The sequence below is a fragment of the Podarcis filfolensis genome (genome assembly GCF_964270895.1).
Source record: "Podarcis filfolensis genome assembly, chromosome: 11".
Lineage (NCBI taxonomy): Eukaryota > Metazoa > Chordata > Lepidosauria > Squamata > Lacertidae > Podarcis > Podarcis filfolensis.
Genome location: NC_139613.1, coordinates 42553422 through 42578811, shown reverse-complemented (window position 1 = coordinate 42578811; position 25390 = coordinate 42553422). Strand labels below are relative to the sequence as shown.

The 25390-nt window shown below is 40.0% G+C and overlaps 1 protein-coding gene and 1 long non-coding RNA gene across 4 annotated transcripts in view; one reads left to right on the top strand and one right to left on the bottom strand.

Annotated features, from left to right (window-relative positions):
• KCNN2 (potassium calcium-activated channel subfamily N member 2) overlaps positions 1-336 on the bottom strand; it is an 89097-nt gene extending 88761 nt beyond the window's left edge. The window contains exon 1 of one of the 2 annotated variants that reach the window (XM_083576768.1): positions 292-336. In XM_083576768.1, coding sequence (XP_083432894.1) covers positions 292-313 — 22 coding nt within the window. In that variant the 5' untranslated portion in view covers positions 314-336. The remainder of the gene's footprint in view (positions 1-291) is intronic. The other variant, XM_083576767.1, reaches the window with a different exon arrangement.
• LOC310745123 overlaps positions 1-25390 on the top strand; it is a 74030-nt gene that overhangs the window by 1309 nt on the left and 47331 nt on the right. The gene's annotated exons all lie outside the window — the stretch shown is intronic.

Below are 25390 nucleotides of genomic sequence, written 5' to 3'. Positions count from 1 at the left end.
GGAGGGATTCTTTTAACCCTTTCGGGGCGCCTCCCCCGCACCCCATGCCCCCTCCGCGCCGGAGGGCAAGAGGGCGGCGGCCGGCGACCTTTCCCAGCAGCTGTCGCTTGGTGCTGGTGGCGGCGGGGAGTTGGCTGAGCCTCAGCCGCTTCCAGCGGGGCTGGGCCTTGGCGCGGGGAAGCCCTGGCAGGCGCAGGCGGAGGGAGGGAGGGAGGGAGGGAGGGGAGCCGCCTGCTTGGCTGGGGGCGGGGGTTTCCCCCGACCTCGCGAGCGCCTCGCTTGCTCGCGCACATTTACGCTTCTTCCGAAACATGCCGAGCGGCGTCCTGCTGCCGCCTCCCGTCGCTGGCTTCGGCTGCGCTTCGGGAAGGGGGGGTGTCGGAGGGTCCGCCCCTGCGAGGGAGAGAGAGAGAGGAGCAGCTCGGAGCCGCTGGGAGCTGTCCAGCCCGGGCCAATCCCTCTCCGTGCGGGCTTTCCTTTCTGGAGCCTCCAGCAGCGGGGTTTTCTGCAAGACAGAAACACACACCAGTAATCCAGCCAGGCTGTTTGCTTAGCGCCTTTCTCCGCTCCCTCTTTTCTGCTTCTGAAAGCCCCACGGGCTTGAGGCTGTTCCTAAAACAATCCCATATAGAACTAGCCATATAGCCAAACCCATATAGCACGCAGAGAGAGGATACCGTAGAAATATAGGCGTACAAATCTACCGCTCATGCCAAGCCTTCCTTTATTTTAAAGCAGCACAGTCCAGTTGCAGATGCTTCCAACGTCCCTCTCTCAGACCTTTTTCTAGCCTAGGATCGAAAGCCAGCTGAAAAACCGCACTGTAAATCCTGCAGTGCAAAACCTCTTTGTGCAGAGAGAGGCGTGTTGTGACCACAGTTAGGCAACGAAAAGGACTAATTTTGAACGATCCAGATGTTTGCATTTTATATTTGCATAGCTTGTGGCAATCTTCTTTAAATAATTTTGTTGTCAGCCTTTGGCCCTGAATTGAACTAGAAAACTGAAATAAATAAATTAAACAGCCTCTACTGAATCTGAAGATATTTGTGCAGATAAGGCGTACAGTTTGCTCCTGTCAGGAGCTCTTTAGTCTAGCAAGCCAAAAGAAAGGCATTCACTTTTAAATTGCCAGATATTTTTGACTCGGTTCCATTGTGTACACCAGTTCTGTAACGATTAGAGACAACCGTGGTGTATATACCATTCAGTGTTTCCATGATCATCTGCAGTGCACGATTAAAAGCTTGTATAGCCTGCAATTGCTTGTATTGCTTACCCCTTCGCCTGGATAAAACGAGATTGCACAAGCATTTGTGGTACAATAGGAGCACACTCCAGTGATAATAAGGGGATGTGTGGGTAAGACTTACAGGGAAGGGAGTTAAGACCAATTCACAAAATGTTCCTGCATTTCTCTGAATCTGAGCCAATATGGTTCCAAGCAGCCGTGTAGTCGGACAACCCAAGCTGTGAACATCTAGTCCTTGGAATTTAATGCAAACTAAATATGGGAGACCAAGATTCAATATAAGTTCAAGGTTCTTAATAAGTACAGGTTTCTTTCATGAGTGAATACTTGTTGACGGTACTGTCTGTCTCTGCTTTTTGGTGCTTCTCACATGATATGCTGATTAATGTGAAGTGAAAAAGCCACAAGAACAGGGTCCACGGACCCATTTATCAATTATTTTAAAAATAGTAAAGATGAAAATATTTGGTGAGGTTGTTGTGTGGACAAATTGTTCAAGGTTTTGTCCCTTTTCATTCATTTTTCCAGAAACATATCTTTAGAAAGATTAAACATTCTGGCCTTTGTGTGTGTGTGTTTTAAAACTATTAATGTTTTATTGGGAACTTAAACTTGAGAGACAGAAAAACCATCTATCAATAGCAGTTTTGTAATTTCTTTTTAAAAAACCTACCTTGTGACTTTTACCAAACGTTTAAGAAGATTCATGTGGCAGGGACACTCCTTAGGGGTCAGCAAAAGCCAAACAGTGAAACAGGATCACTGTCATTAAGTAATTGAATTTCTGACTTGGATCCAGTTTCCTGAAATTCTATTCTGCAGCAACCCTAAAGTTGATCACCTGCTACCATTTTGTCTTTTTTCCAGTGCCTTCAAGTAAATAATTAATTTTAACACATCTCAAAGAGAATACAATGGGTGTGCCGAACAAATTCTCTTTTGTTTCTTTTTATTTACAGAAAGGAAACCAAAAATTGATTCATGTACAACAGCTATGCTGTTCTGAGTAGCATTATTAAACCAGCAATCATATTTTCATTATAGAACCTTGCTTTGAATTAAAAAAAAAGGTAAAATGTACAGGAACACCTTACTTAGACAGAAGCATCTGCAAATCCCAGTTAATCCAGAAAAATAAATATATGTGGAGGCCATGTTTTGGTAAACTAAACTCTTCTCTGAGAATTTATGACATGGTCAGTTGTATCCTGATCAGTATTTAGGCTTCGTTGAGAATAAGCCAAGCTATTTTTCTCATCCAGATTTTGTACTGTTGAAAGCAGTGTCACTGTAGATTATAAATAACATGTTGCAACATGTTACAAGATTATTGTAATAGCATGAAAATCAGGATTATTATACTTATCCTTAGAACATTTAAATGGATTTTTATAATCTGGGATATTGTAGTGATTTACAGGAGAAATCACAGTCTGCTAGGTTAATAATCTGGGTTTGCTAGGTTAATAATCTGAAGTATGCTTATTTTGTGTTTGAATATATCTTTCTTATGTTAACAATCTACTAAGGCTACACTCAAATGCACACTTTCTTATAGGTGATTCCACTGAACTCTGTGAGACATATTTCCAAGTAAATGTTCATATGCTGCATTATTGCATGTTAAATGTTATGTGTAGACAATTATAATAATTTAGGTTTATTTGATTAGGTCAATCACCTTGTACACTTAGTGGAAGGGATTTTATTTACTTTACTTTAAAATAGCACTTTTTAATAAAAATAATAATCCTATACCCATCAAAACAAAATAATTAAAAAGTCCTTGTTTTGACGGCATTCTGAAGTGATCTGTATCTCATAGTAGTTCGCAAAGTCCAAGCTGAGAATATGCTTGAAAACCTGAAATGCACAATGTATAGTTCTACATTGAAAGAGCAATTTGTAACATTGACAACAGGATCAATGCTATAGGACACAACTCATGAAAGGATCAATACACTCTTGATTTTGTTATGTTCTACTATATGCTTCTATTTTATATTTGATGTTGCTCTAAGTTCCCTGTTTTACATTTTAATCATTTTTAGATGCTGGATGTTTTATTCCAACTTGGATGTGTAACTGAGTGTTCTTACTGATTGGATTTTTTAGCAGATGCAGTGATCCTATATTTGCATCTATTCTATTCCTTATTAATTAATTTAGCTTCGAAAGGCAAACAAATTGAATTGCATTCTGTTGTACATATAAAACTTGATGGGTTTCCCAAGCAAGTCTCAAATACAGCCGCAGCTACGCCCCATGTGTGCTGTATTAGCATTGAATGCATTCAAATTTGAATAAATTATTTTTGTTTCTAGCTTCTGGAATATCTTATTACTGCATGAAGTCCCATTGAACTCCATTGAGCTTACTTCTGAGTAGGCATACATAGGATTGTTCTATAAGCCAACGGACAGTGAATGAATTGTAACAACATTTAACACAAGAAATCACTCCAATCCCAACAGCATTAATAGAAATCTCCAATCAAAGTATTTAAGTGGTTTCATTTCTATAGTTCTTGGTTCAGCTCCAGAGAGCCATGCAAATAGTATATTGTGAGCTATGCATCTGAAACGGCACCTTCCATCTTGCACATGCATGCGCAAAGACACACATGCACTCCATGTGATAATCCACTGTTAAAATGGAAGAGAAATTCCAAATTCATTTGTGTTATTGTGCACTGGTCTACCATCCAAAGGAGGAAAGTGGGTAATTAATAAAAATAGTATCCAGTCATCATCTTGAAGGGCAGTGGTTCCTAATTAGCTAAGTACTGTGGATGCTCTGTTTTTCAAAAGCCAAGCCTTGGACCCGCTGCTTTTGAAGATTTTGATGTCTCTATAGTAGTTTTAGTTATGTGAATGGTTGCACAGACCCTCTAGAGTTTGTGGACCACCAATTGGGAACCACTGTTCTAGGGTACTTTTTTATTCATTTTAAGAGGATGGTGATTCTTTTCTTTGTTTGAAAGATATTAAAAGCATAGGTAGGGTCTACCACATATCTGCGGCATAAGATGCAGAATCATAAAGCATAATTGCAAAGTTTTTCTGAAGATGAAATGGCTGATACTTGCCAATGTTCTTATCTCAACTGCAGTCACCGAGTCTCCTTTTTCATTCTTTTTAAAGCAGGGAGAATATTACATGCATGCAGTGTCTATTTTGGCTCCATAGGAGACAATCATCCAACAGTGTAGCCTGTAACCTGCTGTTTACAGGCTTGGAATATATGTCACCTAATATATATACACACAGAGCAGCTAGCTGCTCCAAAATTCCTGCTTTTCAAAACACAACAAAAAAGTCTTTCTAATATTTCTAAACTAATAACCGTGGACAAATTAAGAAAAATCATTTTGAAGGTAAAAACCAGGGCCCAAATGAAAGTCTGGCATACCAGTCAGTGCATCCTCTGCGAATAATACCACTAATAATACTATTATTTGCCACAGTAGCAAACATAAGACAACTTTACTTTCTAGTTCATATCTGTCTAGTATTCACTCCCAGTACAGTAAATATCCAATGGCAGCCGCATGCATAAAACAAAGCTGTATCCTTGAATGACATGGGTGAGATCAACTTATGAACTGTGACTGAACATATCTTCCAATGTGATCAGCTGCTTTCTAACCTTTCAGCCCTTATCATAAGAGGAAACTTGTACAACACCTTTCAACAGTGTGCCTGGAAATGAAAATCTATAACTTTATTTCAGACAAAGAGCAATTGATTCAATAGAGGCCTTGGCTTTCTGGGTCATTAATAGACTGTAATTTTCAGCTAGTCAATATATTTTCGGTTTTGCAGTTACACGGCCAAGCAAAGGTGTTTTTTCTCTCTCTATGCAAAGGGAGCAAGGGCACCCCCAAGCGCAAACTCAGAATGTGTCTACTCTTTCTATTTCTAAAAGTTTAAGGTACACACCCAGCATATACAGGATTGGGCACAAAACTAGATTGTGTCTAATAGGATGACATCCCCTTGCTGAACCTGAAAAGGTTTGGGAGACCATATGGGAATCTAGTATATGCTGCCTTGAGTTTCATGATGGAAAAAAAGTGGATATAAGTAGGGGTGGGCTATTTCTATTTCTCATTTTTCCCTTCTGAAATCCAGTGTGCTCCATCTTTGCATCAGTTTGTGATTATTTTTTTCGGAAAAAGGATCTGCTAGAAAATTCACATGCAATTTCGTGCAAATTTATCCCAATATATGCATTTTTTTTTGCAAGCAATCTTCACTACCGTAATGCATCTTTGGATGCTATTTTCATGAATACATGTGTTTTTCTCTCTCCTAGTAAACATTTTTGTGTCTTTTTTGTTGAAGAAGTGCATTGCAAAATTTTAAGAAATGCAAGATTCGAAGGGAAGTTGTGTTTCAGTTCATGTATTGCTTGGGGCATCGTGTGAATTTGGTAGGCTTGCATGTGAACCAAACCAAATTTCTCCCTAAATAAATAAAATATATTGGACCAACTAGTCATCTGGAAGCAGTCCTGCATGTATTCTTTTTCAGGTTGAGGTGTCTAGAGCAAAAAGAAATTCATGTGGCATTGTTAGGCTAATATTAACGTATCATCTCCTGCTTTTTGGAGCAAAGAAACGGGGCTGCAAGTGACCCCATATTAGTAATAATATAGCTAGGTATTGTTGAGTTGGGGTGGGAAAATATTTCAAGTTCATAGTGCAAGCCCTGAACAGAATTGAGAAAAAATGTATATAAATTCTTAGATGCCATCATCATATTTCAGAAGCTGCAGCAACGAGGTCACTGGCATATTTCCATTCCTGGCTGAAAGGATTAAATTACAAAAGGTCCTCTAAAGGTAATGCAGTAAATAAGAAATAAGATACTGCCTTGGAAACTATACCAACTGAGATTACAGCATGCTTGCATTTCCAGAGCCATTTGGTTTTCAAAGAATCACGGCAAAATATATTAGCCACTGTGTAACAAACTTAAGTATAATCTGGGACTTGAAATAAAAGCATTTCCCAGTGGTCAGCACACTTGGTGTTGAGCCCCATTAGTACAAAGTTTGATCTCTCAAATATGTGGAGACTGCCAATGAGACTGCTGTTATACCTTGCAGATGGGGCATCTTCCTATTCTATCTGAGGTTGTACTGGCACTGAAAAACAGAGGAAAACAGACTTCTCAACTTTGTGTGTAGTGGAAAATTTTGAAGTAATAATGAGGGCCCTCCTAGTCACTTCCTAGCAGAGTAAAAATGCACACAGCTGCGTGGATCCCTATATACATGTACAGGGTCAGTCTTTTAAAAGAGGCCCTGTGAAACATGTGTTTTCTGTATCCACGGGGCCTCTTTTAAAGGACTCACCCTGTATACATGGACCCTCCAAAGAGCAGCATAATACCCAATTTATTAGAATCAGCTGGCAGTCCTTAGGAAATATTTATATATATATATATATAGAATGTATTCAACTTGAAAAACACCCTGAGCTTCAAGAAAAGTTATTCAGCCAAACGAAATTGTTAGATCAGAAACGCAAACCCTCTTGCAATGAAACGTTACCATGTAAACTGCTAGCAATGAGCAGGAGCCCCATGAAAGGAAAGTAATTTCCAGTCTCTGCTTGATTGTTTTTTTTCCCCCTCATCCATTGGCTTCCTCCATGCTAAACTGTTGGAAACATCTGTAAAACCTGAAAGCTTCACAATCACCTCATTCCTTTGCGGAGCCATGGAGAGTCTGTCAGTAGCACAGGCACTCTGGCAAAAAGGCCTGGAGCTGAACTCTCTAGTCTTCGCCCTTCACTTCACCACTGCTTATTATCATGGGTCATATTCAGCGTGCTGCTAAGGACATAGTTCCATTGGTGCAAGTGCTTCTGCTTGCCCAACAGAGCAATCTTCCCCCTCCCTTCTCCATGCATTGTTCCAGGGGTTTCTCCCGACCCTCCAGAGCAGATTTGAGAAGGGCATGTGGAGAGGGGGGGAGGCCTGTTGCGCTAGCAGGAATCCTTGCACTGACTTTCCTTTGCACAACAAGTCATTCTGTATAAAAAGCCTGCACTATTCAATCTAGTTACTTGACACCAGTTCCAGTGACATCAGTAAAGGTAAAGGTAAAAGGACCCCTGAGCATTAGGTCCAGTCGTGACCGACTCGGGGGTTGCGGCGCTCATCTCGTTTTATTGGCTGAGGGAGCCGGTGTACAGCTTCCGGGGCATGTGGCCAGCATGACTAAGCCGCTTCTGGCGAACCAGAGCAGCGCACGGAAACACCGTTTACCTTCCCACCTATTTATCTACTTGATGTGTTTTCGAAATGCTAGGTTGGCAGGAGCAGGGACCGCGCAACGGGAGCTCACCCTGTTGTGGGGGATTCGAACCACCAACCTTCTGATCGGCAAGTCCTAGGCTCTGTGGTTTAACTCACAGCGCAGCTCAAGACTCAGTGGACTTACTATGTTTAAGCTGTTAAAAGGGCTTGAAAGTTTGACTAGTGTACATGTGATTACATTTTTAGTCTTCAACTGCTGCACTAAATCTGTGGTTTTATATCAGGTGCATATGCATCTGCTTTGGCAGGTACAAGCCTCCACAAACCCCACTGAATTTGAAACTTTCAGTGATACAACACTGCTATATGTATGTGGTTTGGCATGTTTTTATTCAAGGAGAAATAAGTTGTGCAGCTGCATTTGATGAGGGAAACCCCCACACTGAGGCTAAACCCATTGAAATCTGCAGAATTAAGTTGATTAATTACAATCTGTCTACTCAGGATCACCCAGTCTATTTACTTTTTATTTCAGTCTTGTCTCTTTCTCTCTTTTTCCTGCTTTTGATTCAGACTTTCTCCTTTCTTTCGTAGTAGTGATATGGGAACTAGGTATATACTCTCTCCCTGTATGGTTAAAAAGAAGGGAAATCTTTGGGGATGGGGACTGCTGCATGAAATTTCCATGAAATATACTGTCCTCACAGTGCAAAGTAGAATTATTTAGAAAGTGGTATCCAAACAATATTGTTGCTTTGTCCTTGTAATTGTTTTTTAAAAAAATATTATACCATATTAAAGATCAAATATTTAAATATATGTTCAGCCCTCATTTAGAAATAGGCATATGGAGCTAAGTGATGGTTTATTAGGCAAGATAGTGAACTTGCTTGAATGCATGTCTCTTTTCAGTTTCCCTGTGTATGTTAACTTAATAAAAAATAGTTGGTCTACATTATCCTAAACATTCCTAGATCGACAGATTTTAGCGGGGGGGGGGGGATCAGGGTTCAGCCATTTCTATCACAGCTGCTGGTTGGTTTGAGGTTTGTTTTTTTAAAAAACAAACTTTTAGACATATTTCCCCCTTTAAATGCAATGTATGAAACCACCAGCTTTTTGTTTTGGATGTGAAGATTGCTTCAAATCCTTTCTGCATTATATCTGAGGTTTTGGATTGCATAAGATTGCAGGTAGAACAGAGTATTCAAGTTGTTATACTCTATTTATATACCAAAAGGCAACTTCAGCACAAGGCAGTGTTGCCATTAAATAATGAATTGATATATTCCATCTCATCCTGTCTCTTGGTTGTCAGTTCTCCATAAAATTATTTGGAAGAACAAAGCCTGCAGTGTTCTGTATAAGTATCAGGCCTGTCAACTTCAAGAGATGCAGCTGTTACATGATTGCCAGTTTAGAAGTATTTTCCAGCATTTGCTTGGGCTCATTGCTAATTCAATGGAGTCACTTTAGCTCTGGCAAGTTCTCGGTTCCATGGTTCAAGAAGAAAATAGTTTCTGAATAATAGGTGGCACCATACCAACTTCCAAATTTAAAAAGGTTAGGTTTTAGTGCTTGAAATATAAATATAAAGGTTCACTGTAGGCTTAATGGAACATTTTCTATAGCCCATGTTTAAAAGGTTCAGCTAAATTTATCCATAGGAAGGGGAAAAAATGCCTACGTGATCCTCTCTCTTGCCTACCCGAAAATGGTTTTTAAAGCTTCTAGGGAAAATGCCTTTTATACAAAGGAAAGGAATTCATATAATCAAAAGGAAAAACAGTGGTGTTCTTCCTTAATCCCAGTTGCCTGTGCTTGTTAAAGGTAGTGATTTAATCCCACCCTCTTTATTAATTTTATAAGTTGAGATTTATTTATTGAAATGTGCAGCATGGGAATGCTTTTTAACCACAATGCACTTATTCAAAAAGCTCACCACATAATATATTTCATCTCTATAGCTTACTATTTAATCAATGCTATCATAAATTCCAGTGGAAAGGGAAACACCATATGAAGAGACATGTTTCTCAGTATAATAAGAACATGACAGTAATTTATTGAAGCGCTAAGCTATCAGTACAGTGCAATACTAAGGACATGCAGGTGTTATGTCATCGGATGCTGAAATATTGCACATCCTTTTTTTATGCATTTGTTGCATCTATGAATAAATATTTACATATGGATGCATTTCCTTTCACTAGTTTTTAAATGTTCGCATGGATTTTATTTTGATATAGAAGAAAGCATGCCTATGGGATTCAATTCAGTAAATGATCATTAGTAAGATAAATAAGGCTAAATATTCCCATTTTTATTTATGCATTTGTGGATAAGTTTAGAATAGGAGCAGTAATATATATATTCAAATACGCCTTGTTTAAATTTGTTCTTGTTTAAATTTGTTTCCCATGTTAACTGTATCAGGATGCAACCGTTCCTGTTGCTTCGCTTCAATGTGTTGAGTTTGTCCAAATATGAAGCTGTCTTTACAGAGGCTAGCTTTTTTATTGATTTATAATTGGCCAATATAAACAACTCCTTTATTCATCTGAAAACTTGCATTTTCAGATCATTAGCTGCCATATAACATAAATTATTGATTTGTATAAAACTAATTTAAAACATTTTTCCTACTGTTTCCCCTAAATAGCCTTCCAGGCAGGTTTCAGCACAAATTAAACAATATAAAACAACAACAATAAATAATTCACAACCAACCAAACCAAAATCTGATTAAATAATAGCAAATACAGCTATTATTTTTTCCACAATTGATACTCGTTCTTTAAGAAGCTCAGGCGAATAGGAAATAATTCACATATTTAAAAGATGGCAGTGTGCTGGGGAGGAAATTCCAGGGCTGGGGAGGTGGTCACCACAGAAAGTGTTCTTTCTTGAGTTGCTTCACTTCTTAAGGCAAACGTATGCAGAGAAGGATACTAAATGAATACTTTTAAATCATATCCAATGCACATTCAAAGCACATGCCCACCAAAAAAACTCTATATAGTTGGTACTAGCTGATTTTTACGGTAGCAATGAAGTCCTGAACTGCCCACAACGAGGCAGCCTTGGCATGGATGCTGAAGGATATAATCCATGGGTAGGCACACTAAGGCCCGGGGGCCAGATCCAGCCCAATCGCCTTCTAAATCTGGCCCGCAGATGGTCCAGGAATCAGCGTGTTTTTACATGAGTAGAATGTGTGCTTTTATTTAAAATGGATCTCTGGGTTATTTGTGTGGCCTGCCTGGCATTTTTACACGAGTAGAATAAAGGTAAAGGTAAAGGTACCCCTGCCCGTTCGGGCCAGTCTTGCCAGACTCTAGGGTTGTGCGCTCATCTCACTCTATAGGCCGGGAGCCAGCGCTGTCCGCAGACACTTCCGGGTCATGTGGCCAGCGTGACAAGCTGCATCTGGCGAGCCAGCGCAGCACACGGAACGCCGTTTACCTTCCCGCTGGTAAGCGGTCCCTATTTATCTACTTGCACCCGGAGGTGCTTTCGAACTGCTAGGTTGGCAGGTGCTGGGACTGAACGACGGGAGTGCACCCCGCCGTGGGGATTCGAACCGCCGACCATGCGGATCAGCAAGTCCTAGGCGCTGAGGTTTTACCCACAGCGCCACCCGCGTCCCTTCACGAGTAGAATGTGTGCTTTTATTTAAAACGCATCTCTGAGTTACTTGTGGGGCATAGGAATTCATTCATTTTTTCCCCAAAATATAGTCTGGCCCCCCACAAGGTCTGAGGGACAGTGGACCGGCCCCCTGCTGGAAAAGCTTGCTGACCCCTGATATAACCCTTGGGCTCCTTGGTACTTGTCTGAGACTAATTTGGTTATCTTAGGCATCACTGTTATTAGAACTACTGCATGCTACTAATACATTTCTCGGCAGGTGAGAAACAAGAGGTGGACCTGTCCATTTGTTCCCTAATATCAGCCATATTTCTCAAAGCAAATATAAACACTTAGGCAGCTGTGAAGCAACTACTACCTCCAACGCCCTGCCCTTTGCACTGGTGAGGGCTGAAGGTGGGGGCGGGGAGGTATTTCAGCTTATTTTTGTGCACCGGCTACAGGCTAGCACATCAGAAAGACCTACATCAGACCCCTCTTGAGCTGCTGGACTCACTTAGGAGTCAACAGAGGCATGTTCTGTCCAGCTCTGTCCACCCACCTTGGTTCTGCCCTATTTCAGGGCTTTATCCTGTGGGAACCTATATATGCTTTCAGCGTTGGTAGAGTCTTTGACCTCAGCAGCGGAGATCCACAGAAGGACGTCTGCATTTAATCCCCAATCATTTTTAAAGAACTCTGATTCTGAAACATGGTACAAAACAAGATGAACCAATTTTTTCCCAAGGTCCCTAAACTTAAGGCATACACTTTCTTTAGAAATAACACATAATTGCTACTAGTGCGGTGACACTCGTCAAAAGGAAAACATTAACAAAAACAGCTTGAAAGGAAGAGCTAATAGAGGTCTCTTTTGGGGTGGGAGGAGAAGATCGATGAAATTTGTTGGAAAAATAAAACACAAAGTTGAAGAGAAAAGAGACATCCATATTTCCTTGCATTCTGAGCAAGTTTTAAAACTTTTAATTAATTCAAAGGGGGTTAAAACAGATGGTCAGAAACAACCCAGGGGAAGTAAAGCCAACAGCAAGAATAGGTAGAGGCAAGGGTGAGATGTAGAAATCATGGGTGGAGTTTAACCAGGATCTTCACCGGATGAAGCACTCCCAAAAGGACATAGTGAAGCACTCCCCTATTTAGGCTGCGCTGAGACATAACCCTAAGTTATAATCGGCTTTAGCTTTGGTTCATTGAAGAGACCAAGAGCCCACTTGTATTTTATTAAAGAAACCATAGTTTGTTTGTTTGTTTGTTTGTTGCCACAAATGACCTCAGAGTTGTTGACATAAAAATAAATAAAACCATCTCATTACAAATCACAGAACACAATTAAGATAGCAGTAGAATAACAGCCAGAGATTAAAAATATCAGCAATATTGATAATAAAACCACAAAACCAGCGTGCTAAAACAAAACAAGGCTCAAAAACACTCAAACCATAGCCACCAAGAGTTAGACAAAAACAAGTAAGTTTCTTTTGAACTCCCATCAAACGAACATCCATGCCTTCAGAAGGAAGGGCACTATGTACTACCATACCAAAGCCATTTGTTTCTTTTCTGGAAGTTGACTTGAACTAAGCCAGGGTAAAAGAACCAACCACAATTGATGCAAGCTGTGGGTCAAAAACCATGTACATTGCTTCAAACCATGTACATTGCTATCCTCAAGCAAATCACCAATTGTTGGCTGGGGAAGTGGTGAGGGGCAAAATCAGGGAAATATGTTGATTTGAGGGACAAAAAGTTGCTTTAAAAAAAAACAAACTACATTGGAAATTAAGCAGTTAAAGGGGGCACAGCGGAAGCAGTTATTTTCCTAAGATGCGGGTCATTGTTCATAAGCCTCCCTGCTTTATGGTACTATTTTACTGTACAGCTTAGCCAGAGACAAAAATAGAGTGTTTTAGTATTAGTAATGTCTTTGCGTCATATCTGGGAGGAAAATGTTATTTTATCCAAGTGTACTATTTCATGCAAAGCACAACACCGTTGACTCAGGATGATTTACTGAAGCTTACTTTAGGTTTTTGTATTGCAAGGAAGACTGAAAATTGCCACCTACATCCCATTCCCCTTCTCACAGAAGCACCAATTGCATGTCACTGTCTTTTTCTAAATATTAAATTCTTCAACTGGCTCTCTTAAAAAAACATTATTGAACTTTACTCTGTCCTTCGCAGAAATGCTGCATCCTTCTTAAAGAAGTACCAGCCATTCTCAGTCATAGCTCAATGGTATCCTGCTTTGAAAACCAAAAGCCTCACATTTTCAGTGGCTGACATCTGCATTTAGAGGAGCGACGGTGCAGATGATGCATACAAAGTCAAGGTTCGCAAAAGGTTTAGGAAACAGAGGCCAAGGGGATTGCAGAATCCCAAATATTTCCATTCATAACAGATGTGAAGCTTCATCATTTCTGAACACACAGTTTGGGGTTTTTCAAACTTTCTCAGTCCTAGGGATAATTCTAAGGCATGCATAAATAAATGTCATACTGCGTGTGTTATTCTGAATGAACAGCATTGGCTGCTTATATGTTACCAAGCCTAAGGGTCGCAGGTGGCGCTGTGGTGTAAACCACTGATACTCTTGGACTTGCCAATCGGAAGGTCGGCAGTTCGAATCCCCGCAACGGAGTGAGCTCCCGTTGCTCTGTCCCAGCTCCTGCCAACCTAGCAGTTTGAAAGCACGCCAGAAGTGCAAGTAGATAAATAGGTGGGAAGGGAAACGGTGTTTCCGTGTGCTCTGGTTTCCGTCATTGTGTTCCGTTGCACCAGAAGCGATTTAGCATGCTGGCCACATGACCCAGAAAGCTGTCTGTGGACAAATGCCAGCTCCCTAGGCCTGAAAGTGAAATGGGGGCCGCAACACCATAGTCACCTTTGACTGGACTTAGGCGTCTGGACTTACCTTTTTAGCTTTTTAGAACTTGGGGACTGGAGACCTCAGAGAGTGCTTGTTCCTCTACAGACCTGCCCACTTGTTAAAATCTTCAAGGGAGGCTCTCTGATCCGTTCTTCTTAGCTGAGATCCACTGTATGACAACATAGGGGAACTTCCAGGTGGTGTCACCCTAGCTTTGGAAGTCTGTCCTTTTTAAAGATATGATCAGTACCCACTCTTTTAACCTTTCGATGCCAACTAAAGACCTGGTTGTTCACTCAGGGTTTTGGCAGACCACAGTTTTGATGTTTATCGTAGTTGGCTGGTTGTATTTGCCTTGAAGCTTATACTTGTATAATGTGTTGAGATTTGTTTTAATTTTTAACCCACTATAAAATCAATTGTAATAGTTCCCAATTCCACAGGCAGCAATGGCAGAAAATAAATTCAATGGGTTTTAATCAACCAAGGTTACTCAGGGTAGACCCACTGAAATGAATATGGCAAGTTAGGTCCATTAATTTCTATAGGTCAGCTCTGAATTGCATGCCATCCAATTATTTAAGTAATTACACCTGATTTTATAGTAAATAATTTTCCCCATTACTAAGAGTTCCACATATAGACTTGCCCATTAACTATTTAGATGCGTCTATGCCTGAATATTTCCAGTTTCATTTAATCATCTATAGTCAGTTCTGCGTATTAAACTATCTGTACACTATTTCAAAATAATGACAACTCCCAAAAACTGATGAAATGGGCTTCTCTGGTTGCCATTGGTAACTAGAAACTGTCCCCAGGTGACCCCAAATTCCTTCATTTTCTGCCAGCAAGAGAAATCTTGCCCTTTAAAAAATCCATTGGACATGTTACATTCAGTGCTGACCAGACTAACATCAATTACCATGAAGTTTTACAAAGCCTTTCCCAAAGGGCTCTTCCATTTGCACCTATCTGTTTGGAGCCTAGACAAGACCCTGTAAACTAGGAGAATTTAACTCCTAAGAAATAAGAATTAAGACATCAATAGCCGGCCTATGCCCAGTAAATACAGCCTGACTTCATTTACCTTTTCCTTGCCCTGAGGCTGCAGCATAAGAAAAGTTGTGATGTGGATTTTAATTAGATGCCTGCATTTGCAGAAGTTGCAGAATAAGCCTTAAGAGGGAACTACTTTTGTATAGGCTGTATCTGAAAGCTAAAGGGTCAAAACAAATACAATGCCTTGTTACACAGATGCAATTGTCACAACATATATTGCGCAACAGGCTGAATGGTAATGTTTGTAACAAAACTTTTGGTTACTGTACTTCCTAACATACGAATCAAGTCCAGGATGTACACCATATACAATGCTTAAGCAAGGTATATAACCTATACCGGGGACCTTTCCTTAATCACATGCAAGGACTGTGTAATATATGAACTCAAACAAGAACGTATTAAGAAAGGAAGAAATATATCTGCATTGGAATTAATTAAATAGGTTATATACCTTGCTTAAGAATTGTATATGGTGTACATCCTGGACTTAATTCGTTTGTTAGGACGTAACCAAAAAAATTTGTTACAAACATTACCATTCAGCCTGTTGCACTCTATATGTTCTGACAATTGTATCTGAGAACTGTGCAGGACTACTTGTGATTACTCCATGGTTTTTTAACAGTATCTTTTTTTTAAGATACTGTTTTTAAGATTTTTTATATAAAAAAGAACAGTATCTATTTCTGCACACTTTCATGGGCTGAGCTCTAGCAGTAAAACAAGTCCTAACTATCCAATGCTCAAACTGAAAATAGAGAGAATGATTAAAAAACGAAGGTTCAGCTTCAAACACCTGGACAATTTTGATGCAGGTATTTTCCAGTTTCAGCAAAAAGAATTTTTTTAACTTGTCTTTATTAGCCAGCTAGATTTTATGTTTCTATGCACTCTCTTGAAAATATACCATGTTTTTAAAAAGAAAGAATTCAAATATTTTCTTCCATAGGTCTTTTATTAAAAAAAGTAATCCCAGAATATTTGGGCTATTTAACCTGTGTTTCTGACATTAGGGTTTTGTTGTTGTTTTTAAATTTCCATATGACCAAAAATTTCTGTAGGGTAGTGATTTTTGTGACCTTAATTTGCAAGTGTATTCTACGTATTGTGCATTTATAAGTGATTTAGTCTAAGCATCTGTGAGCAGACAACATTTTTGTCATTTTCTAACTTTTGAGGCTTATTTGCAAGGCTGCAAGGAAGGCTGTTTGGGACTGCTGGGTTTATAGGTATTTTTGATATGCCACTCTCCTGACTTTGGTTAGTGCCTTTCTTTTTTCCTAACATAATTGAGACTTGAAGCCATTGCCCTTGAGCACTCTCGACATTCATGCCATGGTGAACAGAACCGTAATGAGTCCCTCACCATCCTTTCTTGTCTTGTTGAAAATTAATCCAATTCCTACCGATGGAAGTTGAAACCTAACATGAGCTCCCAAAGTACCAGACCACTTTTCCAGGGACAGAATTGTGTATTGATTTACAAATTCATTTAGAAATGGATTTGGAAAGTTCGGGTCTGCTTGTCAGTCATAGGTGGCCAATTAAATTTCATGAAGGTCTGAAAAGTCATGACAGATTGGTGACTGGGCCTGAAATTCAGCTGTTGCTCCATTTGCACAGAGATACTATCATTTGCACTGTAGCATGGTTGATGATCCATAAACCCTGAGCTAGAAATGACAGTTTGGGCTGGACTACTCCACCATTCATCTTTATCTGAACTACTGTTAACGCTGGGAAAGTTGGCCTGGAATGACATAAAAGACCAGCAGAAAATCTGCCCAACTGATTTTAATGGTTTAGCACCAGCTCAAGCACACTGTTGGCTCTATATAAATATGTTGAAGTAGCACTGGGAACACTCCATAGAAAGAACTTGTTTAGTTCAATAGAGTTCACTGAATTAGTTCAAAAATCTTTTAATTACACTTGAAAGTAGTTTCTGTAATTGCCAAGAGAACTGACCACGAATTAAGTACATTTTGGGGTAGAACTTCAAAAATTTCTAGTTCATCTTCAGGTGCATTCTCTTATATGTTTGCTTTGTTTGTTTGTTTGTTTTTCTATTTAAACTCTTTGGGCCTTTAAGCTTAAAGATCGCAATGGTTGGTGAAAATAAGTTAATTCACATGCCACTGTGCATGTTTTAATGTTTTCTTAGTCTTAAGTAAATCTTATATTTCAGCATGGCAGCTTGTAACATTCTAAATGCTAGGGAAAAAACACTGAGGATCATTTGGATGAAACTGAATTGAACTGTTAACTGATCATGAACCAAACAAGTTAATTTTGCAAAAGGACTAGAATGAACAAGTCTTTACCTTTTGGGCATGTTGAACATGAACTAGAACCAGTTCCTTTTTTAAACGAACTTTTCAAGATCTGGTTGGAAGTAATGCTTTATACTGTCTTGGCCTTTAAAGTCTTTCATACTAGTCTTTCACAGAAGGTATATGATCTTAAGGATTTACAGCTGTGCTTGTAGAAGGACCAGGCGTGCCTTATTGGCACACATAAAAAAGAATGGGTGCCGACCCAAAATATATTTTATCTCAAGGTTATTCTGGCTCATTCCATTTACAAAATTATTGATAGTCCAGCGCACAACCAATTTCAGAAGAAATAGACATTTGAGTCATTCAGTGGGATAGCGTCACATCCTTTGACTTAACTGGGTCTAGGCTACACAGTGAATTATTTTTGAGTACAGCATTCTGCAAAGCAATGAATCACAGAATTGTACAGCTGGAAAGAACCCCGAGGGTCTTCTAGTCCAATCCCCTTGTCTTCACTTCTGGAAGAAAGGGGGAGAGGAGAATGTTTATTATTAGCCATTATTTGCAGAATTGCTTTCCATCTCCGCCGTCTTAAGCAGTTGGTCCCTTACCTTTCTCGCCCTGATCTGGCCACAGTGATCCATGCGATGGTCACCTCCAGGCTTGATTATTGTAACTCGCTCTACGGGGCTGCCCTTGAAGCTGACCCAGAAACTCCAGCGGGTGCAGAATGCCGCAGCGAGGCTCCTTACGGGGTCCTTGCCGTGGGGTCACATTCATCCAGTGCTTTACCAACTGCACTGGCTCCCAGTGGAGTACAGGGTCAGGTTTAAGATGCTGGTTTTGACCTTTAAAGCCCTATGCGTCCTAGGACCCATGTATCTACGGGACCGTCTCTCCTGGTATGCCCCGCGGAGGACCTTAAGGTCCACAAATGACAACATATTGGAGTTTGCAAGGTGGTTAGATCGGTCTCAACTAGGGCCAGGGCCTTTTCAGTACTGGCCCTGACTTGGTAGAACACTCTGTCACAAGAGACTAGGGCCCTGCAGGACTTGACATCTTTCCACAGGGCCTACAAGACAGAGCTGTTCCTCCTGGCCTTTGGTTTGGACTCAGTCTGACCCTTATGTTTCCCTCCCCTTATGGTCTCGATTTATCAGCTACTTTTAAAATGAGGCTGCATTTTAAATTGCATTTTAACCTGTATTTTAAATTGGGTTTTTTTTTTCTTTTTCTTTCCCCCTATTATGTTTTTACTGTGATTTTATTGGTGTTAGCCTCCCTGAGCCCGGCTCTGGCCGGGGAGGGCGTGGTATAAATAAAATTTATTATTATTATTCTAAGCAATTAAAACAAGAAGTTCAAGTCAGGAGATAAGAATACTTTTTGAAACAGCCAAGAGCCAGCAGAATGCCAAGACCAATGGGGCCTTCCATATTTCATCAGGGAGCACATTCTGGAGCACTAGTGCCACCAGTGAAAAAAGCTGCTTCCATGTTTCCAGAGAGCAAGATATGGTCTTGCCTAAATCATATTATGTATAATAGGAAGAACATAAATTGGTTAGGCATATTGGTATGTAGAAAAATGAAGGCTTTCCATCATGCATTCCATCAAGTCTTGCAGCACATGGATTATAAAACGTTTGCATTTTCCAATGTTTGTTAAAATTGTTTGAGTGATTTCTGTGCACATTTAATAGCATGCTAATATAAAACTAATAATGTCTGAATTAAGAATTATATTTATCATACCTCATTTTTCTGACGTGGTTATTGCTGAAGCAAAACTTCTCATTTTGCACACAAGATTTCTAGTACAAAAGAGAGGCAATGTCAGTGATGGTGGGTTGTAGAAATGTAGACGTATAAGGTTTTTGTGTTTGCTATGTTCTTGGTTTTACTTGGGTGCAAGTCTCATCAAAGACCATCAGTGGCACTGTTTATAGTTTAAAATATTTGTAAGATTAAGGCCTTAGTTAGATCAATAGATGGTTGGCTAGATGCATGGATGGATAGATTTGAGTAAGAGCTATTTACTCAAATATAATTCCTTATTATGAATGCTACTGAATAGTACCGTAATATGATTTCCGGCCCTGATTTATATTTTTTCAGTTCAAAGCCTTAAAAATAGTTGTGTTTTGGATAATATTTTATATATCATTTAAACAAACATTTATCTGTCATTTTCAAAAAGGATGTTATTTTACTCGAAGTGACACTCCTAAAATTCAAGCATTGCACTGGAGTTTTGGAAAGGCCTTAAATATAGAAAATGGGTTGAAACCTGGTTCTCCAATGAAATGCAAGCACGTTTTTAAATAAAATTTAGAAAGATTTATAGACTATTTAATCCCAAAACTCTCTAAGTATTAACAAAACACAGATAAAATCAGTAGAACATTTTAAATATAAATACGTTTAACTACATTGTATGTCAGTGCAGCAAGTGTCTAAAACTGAGTTTACCTACTGAAAAACACTCCAGTTTCTATGAGTGTCCAGATCATAATGATTGTAGAAGCATATGCATGAATGCAAAGAATAAGAATTTGTCAAGAAAGATATAGAAATATGTCAGAGGCTATAAGGAACAACAGTGCTTTCAAGATAATGCTAGAGATGTATGTAAATCTTACACATATTTATTTAGAAAACAGACCTACATGGAGCAAAAATCTATCCAATGATGATGATGATGATGATAATTAACAATAACAATATTTAAATCGATAACCCACCCTTCATGCTAATGTTTCTAATTGGTTGCAGCAGCATTTTTCTTTTCTTTTAAGGACAAACATTCCTGACACTCATTCCATTTCAAGCATGAAGACAGTTCCATTTTTAAGTGAACTATTTATCGCACACAAAGAAAATAATCCACTTTTTTCTTTTCTTGATCCCGAAGACGGGCGTTAGAAGTGAAGACAGCCCAAATCAGAGTACCAAGCATTCTGAGATATTGCTTTGAAGAAACACAACTAAATACTTCAGGGAAATGTGGATATTTTAAACAGTCTTTCGCAGCTATGCCGGAAAGAGGGAAAGGCTTCCCCAAACTCCGCAGAAGGATAAGGAAGGCATACAATAGGGAAAAGAGACATGGCTTAGCTTCTTAAACAAATCCCATGAATTGAATTGAGGTCCTTACTGTTTTCAGAAACTTCATTTTGCTTTGCCTCCTACCAAGAATCGTCTTAGTCAAGTACACTTCAAAGGAAATGAAAGCAGATTTCAAATTGTTCTCAGAAAAAACAACCCTCATAAAGCCTCCATTATGGTCCAAATTCTCTAACCTAAGTTGATTAAAGAGTTTTGAAATAGGCAGACTTGTGAGGATTTATACCAGGGGCAAATCAAACTCCATGTGTGTTCCCTCAAACAGCTACTAGTTCGTCATAATGTATTTTGGTCAGAGTGGGCTTACTGCCTCGTGCCAGACTACAGAAGCGATTCTCCCTGGCAAACTTCAAACTTGTTTCTAACAGCAGCATCCCATACCCTCCAACATTTCCCCGATGAATATAGGGACATTTCTCATTCCCCCACAACTTGCCCTCTTCAACAACCCCCTCCCCCATTTTTGTTTCCCACCCTCCAGGACTTGTTTTACACCTCAGAAATACCTGCTCTGGGAAAGAAGCAGTGCTTGCTTTCAGTGACATGAAGGAGGCGCACGATTCTTTGAGGTGGACTGTTTATGCCTCCATCTATAAGTTTCCTCAAATTATCACTTCAGTCAATTGAATATATGAATTATGTGCAAACATTATACAATGATCAAGGCAAGTATTAAAATGCATATATATATATATATATATATATATATATATATATATACACATAATATTCAGAATGGAACTTCATGCAGGAATTAGTCTTGTGAAGCTTCCATGCTGGCATATTGTGCTAAGCAATAGTGGGATATTGTGAAGATTCCTTTAAATCTCCTTTAAGTCATATGAACCCCTAAAACCCTGCAATATTAATTGTTATGTCTATTATTATTATTATTATTATTATTATTATTATTATTATCTGAATTTATATACCACCCTATACCTGGAGGTCTCAAGATGGTTCACATAAAAGGATCACAGTATATAAATTCAAACCAAAAACAATAATCCATTAAAAAAACAACCCAAAAAACACCTTCTAAAGGGTGTTGGATGTCAATAATATCAACCAAAGCCTGGTTAAAAAGGAACCTTTTCCCCTGGCACCTAAAGGTGTATAATGAAGGCGCCAGGCGAACTTCCCTGGGGAGAGCATTCCACAGATGGGGAGCCACTGCAGAGAAGGCCCCATTCTCGTGTTGCCACCCTCCGGACCTCTCAAGGAGGAGGCACACAAAGGAGGTCCTCAGAAGATGGTCTCAGGGTCCGGGTAGGTTCATATGGGAAGAGGTGGCTCTTGAGGTACTGCGTTCCTGAGCCATTTAAGGCTTTGTGGGTGAAAACCAACACTTTGAATTGGGCCAGGAAACTAATCGGTAGCCAGTGCAGTCCAACCAGGATCGGTGTAATATGCTCAGACTTGTCTTTCTGAAATGGTCAAATCCGCATACTGTACAAACATTCTGGTTCACAGGGTTGCATCCAGAATTGCCCTTCCATGAAAAAAAAGGCTCCCTCCGTTTACGGGGCAAGAAGGAATTGAGATCTAACAGAGGCTTCCACTGGAGGAATGGGGGAATACTATTTTCACCAATTCCCCCTCCTTTTGCAGTCCCCAATACCAACTCCCATGCTGTCCCAGAGGGTCCCTGACCCTCTGGAGTAGCTTTCCTAGAAATTCAGGAGGCTCCCCCCCCCCCTTTTCCCAGTTGGAGGGTCCCATGAGCAGCCATTGACCCACAGGTAGTCTGGATCTAACCCAGATACTGCAGCAAAAACATTGCAGAAATAGACTGATAATAGTAGCAAGGCAAATCAGTATGCAGTTTCTATCAAATACACAAAGCCCATTGGTGCATTATTAACATAGATAACTGAGCATTTGCAATCCTAAACAATATGCGGTGGCATGAAAATCAGGGAACCTTCTTTCCAGCAGATCATATTCATTTCCAGCAGTATTCTGCCACCGTCAAGAGCCTTTTAAAGAATTTAGACAGACCTTTGGCCTGTGGAGCTGATTTTAAACCTTCTGTTGCTCAACATATTTTTAATGGGCTGCTGCTTGGTATTTTAATTATCTTATTCATCCTTGACTGGTTTTATCGCTGTTATCGTTTCAACTGTTTTGCTGTGGTTTTTTATGATTAGCCTTGGGTGCTACATGCAGAAATGGTTTAATAAATAAAAATAGTATTTCAAATTGCCACTACAATTAGCGAAAAACAAGCCATTCTGTGTGTCTGTGATATACAGGGTAATTACTAATTCCTTCCTGACAAAGCCATATACTGTAACAAGCATCAAAGTAAGATTCTTTGCACATCATCTGAGTCACTAATGGAACACTTTTTAAATGAAGAATGTTAGCACCAGTCATCTCCCATACAGGGTTGGCATGACAGTCGTGTTTCTGTGATTACAAGTTAGACCTACCAGTCACAATGGAGCTTTTTCTCCATGCCTTCTCCCCTCTCTGTCTGGTCTTTGCTCTCCCTCCCTCTGTTGTCTCACTGCGCCATTTTAGTGAGCATACAAATATGGTTCTTGCTTCCAAAAGACACTGGTCTTCAGCATTTTTATTTTATTTCATTTTATTTATGGAAGGGTGGACTGCTGCTGTGCCACCAAGTGATGCTGAAATTATTTAATGCGGCCTAAAATTATTTAATGCTGCCTAAAATGGTGTATTAGGGGCCGCGGGTGGCGCTGTGGGTTAAACCACAGAGCCTAGGGCTTGCCGATCAGAAGGTCGGCGGTTCGAATCCCCGCGACGGGGTGAGCTCCTGTTGTTCGGTCCCAGCTCCTGCCAACCTAGCAGTTCGAAAGCACGTCAAAGTGCAAGTAGATAAATAGGTACCTCTCCGGCAGAAAGGTAAACGGCGTTTCCGTGTGCTGCTCTGGTTCGCCAGAAGCGGCTTAGTCATGCTGGCCACATGACCCGGAAGCTGTACGCCGAGTCCCTCGGCCAATAAAGCCAGATGAGCGCCGCAACCCCAGAGTCAGTCACGACTGGACCTAATGGTCAGGGGTCCCTTTACGCTTTACCTAAAATGGTGTATAATTGTCATCGCTTTATATTCAAGTTACTGCGAAGAATGTTTGAACAAATGGCGGAAAGCTGGTATTTTTCCATTGCAAAGGTGGGGTGAGCTAAGTTTTATGATTGAGCCACAGGTTTTCTGGGATTTCAGAATTTCAGAGCGTTTACTTATGTTAATGAAGTAGCCCACACCACCCAGAGCCACGAGTTGTTTTTGCAAGCACACAAAGCTCTCCCTGGGCTTTGACAAAAATGCAGCGAGCTGGAAAAAGAGGGACTTTGAGCTCTTTCGATTGGTTTTTGGCAAAGATATATTCTTGAGCCTTATAACTGGGATCAGTATATGTAAGAATAGTAATGTATAACTGAGCCGACGTATCATTTATTGTTTTCATAATGTTCCTGCAAGTAAAGCTTTAACACTTACTTTTGTGTGTGCTGAGGATTTATTTCTACACAAAATGTCGGATCAGAGAGAGAACTTCTGCTGTCTATATTAATAATCTACAAGTGATTCAGGGATCCCTGCTTTGACTCATTCCAGCTCACAGATATCCCACTTCACTTCTGAGAAGCCCAAAATATCTCTGAGGCATTGTGTTTCCCATCAGAATTTGACTTGCTTCTCAGTCTGATGCACACTCCTAGCATCCTCGTTTCCCATCAAACGGCTTGTGGTACCCATATGCCATTCAAGGCAACTCATGCTGTATCCTGTATTATAGTCCATGGTGATAAAGCAAGACCAAAGTGCAATCTCTAGAGTATGCTACAAAAAAACCCCCTCTATGAAGTGACATGGTGATTGGAGATCCTATTCTCACTCAGGTGTTTCCCCTGCAGGTAAGGACTTGCTTGTTTGAATACTTCTCCCTATAAAAATAATATCTCAATGCACATCGGAAACTAGATTTTAGGGAGAAAGAAGGTTTGGGGAGGGGAAATAAGGTGAAAGAAGTCAACTCTGAAAAGCATCTTGAGATCCCCATCATGTAAGATAACACCCTAATTGCAACTAATGTGGAAGTTCAGGAATTTTTGCTATGGACCCCATTATTTAAGCTAGTATTTATCCAGAGGTGTGAGGAATTGCAATGATGACCACTCTGTTCTGGCTTTGTTCCATGACAGCCATGATAAAATATGGGTTTTGCAAATGTTACATCAGAGACCATCTCTAGGAGAAAGAGCAGCTGGCTTATAATGATGGAGAAAGATAACTAAATTCTTTTGCGCAGCTGGAAAAAGAAATTAGCTGGCTGTATGTGAGACAGGATGGAACAATATGAGATCATGATGGAAGATGACCCTGTTCAGTGAATATTTTATTTTTTTCCAACTGCATGTAGATGTGCTTCCAAAAACCATTGTACATGACAGAATATATCCACGAGATATAGGGCAGTGATTATTGCTGACAAAACCCAGATATTTACAATTATGTTTATATATTTACACATTCTGTTCACAAACTACTCTTAAAATATGGTTATGCCATTGTACAATAGGGACATTAATAATCAGTGTGAATTTTTCACTTTAGAATGTGCCTTCAAACTTGTCTCCTCCTGTAGGGCTGATAAATAATGTTAATTTTTGGAAATAATAAAGGTAAAGGGACCCCTGACCATTAGGTCCAGTCATGACCGACTCTGGGGCTGCACCACTCATCTCGCTTTATTGGCCGAGGGAGCTGGCGTACATGTGGCCAGCATGACTAAGCTGCTTCTGGCGAACCAGAGCAGCACACGAAAATGCCGTTTACCTTCCCGCCGGAGCGGTACCTATTTATCTACTTGCACTGGCGTGCTTTCACACTGCTAGGTGGGCAGGAGC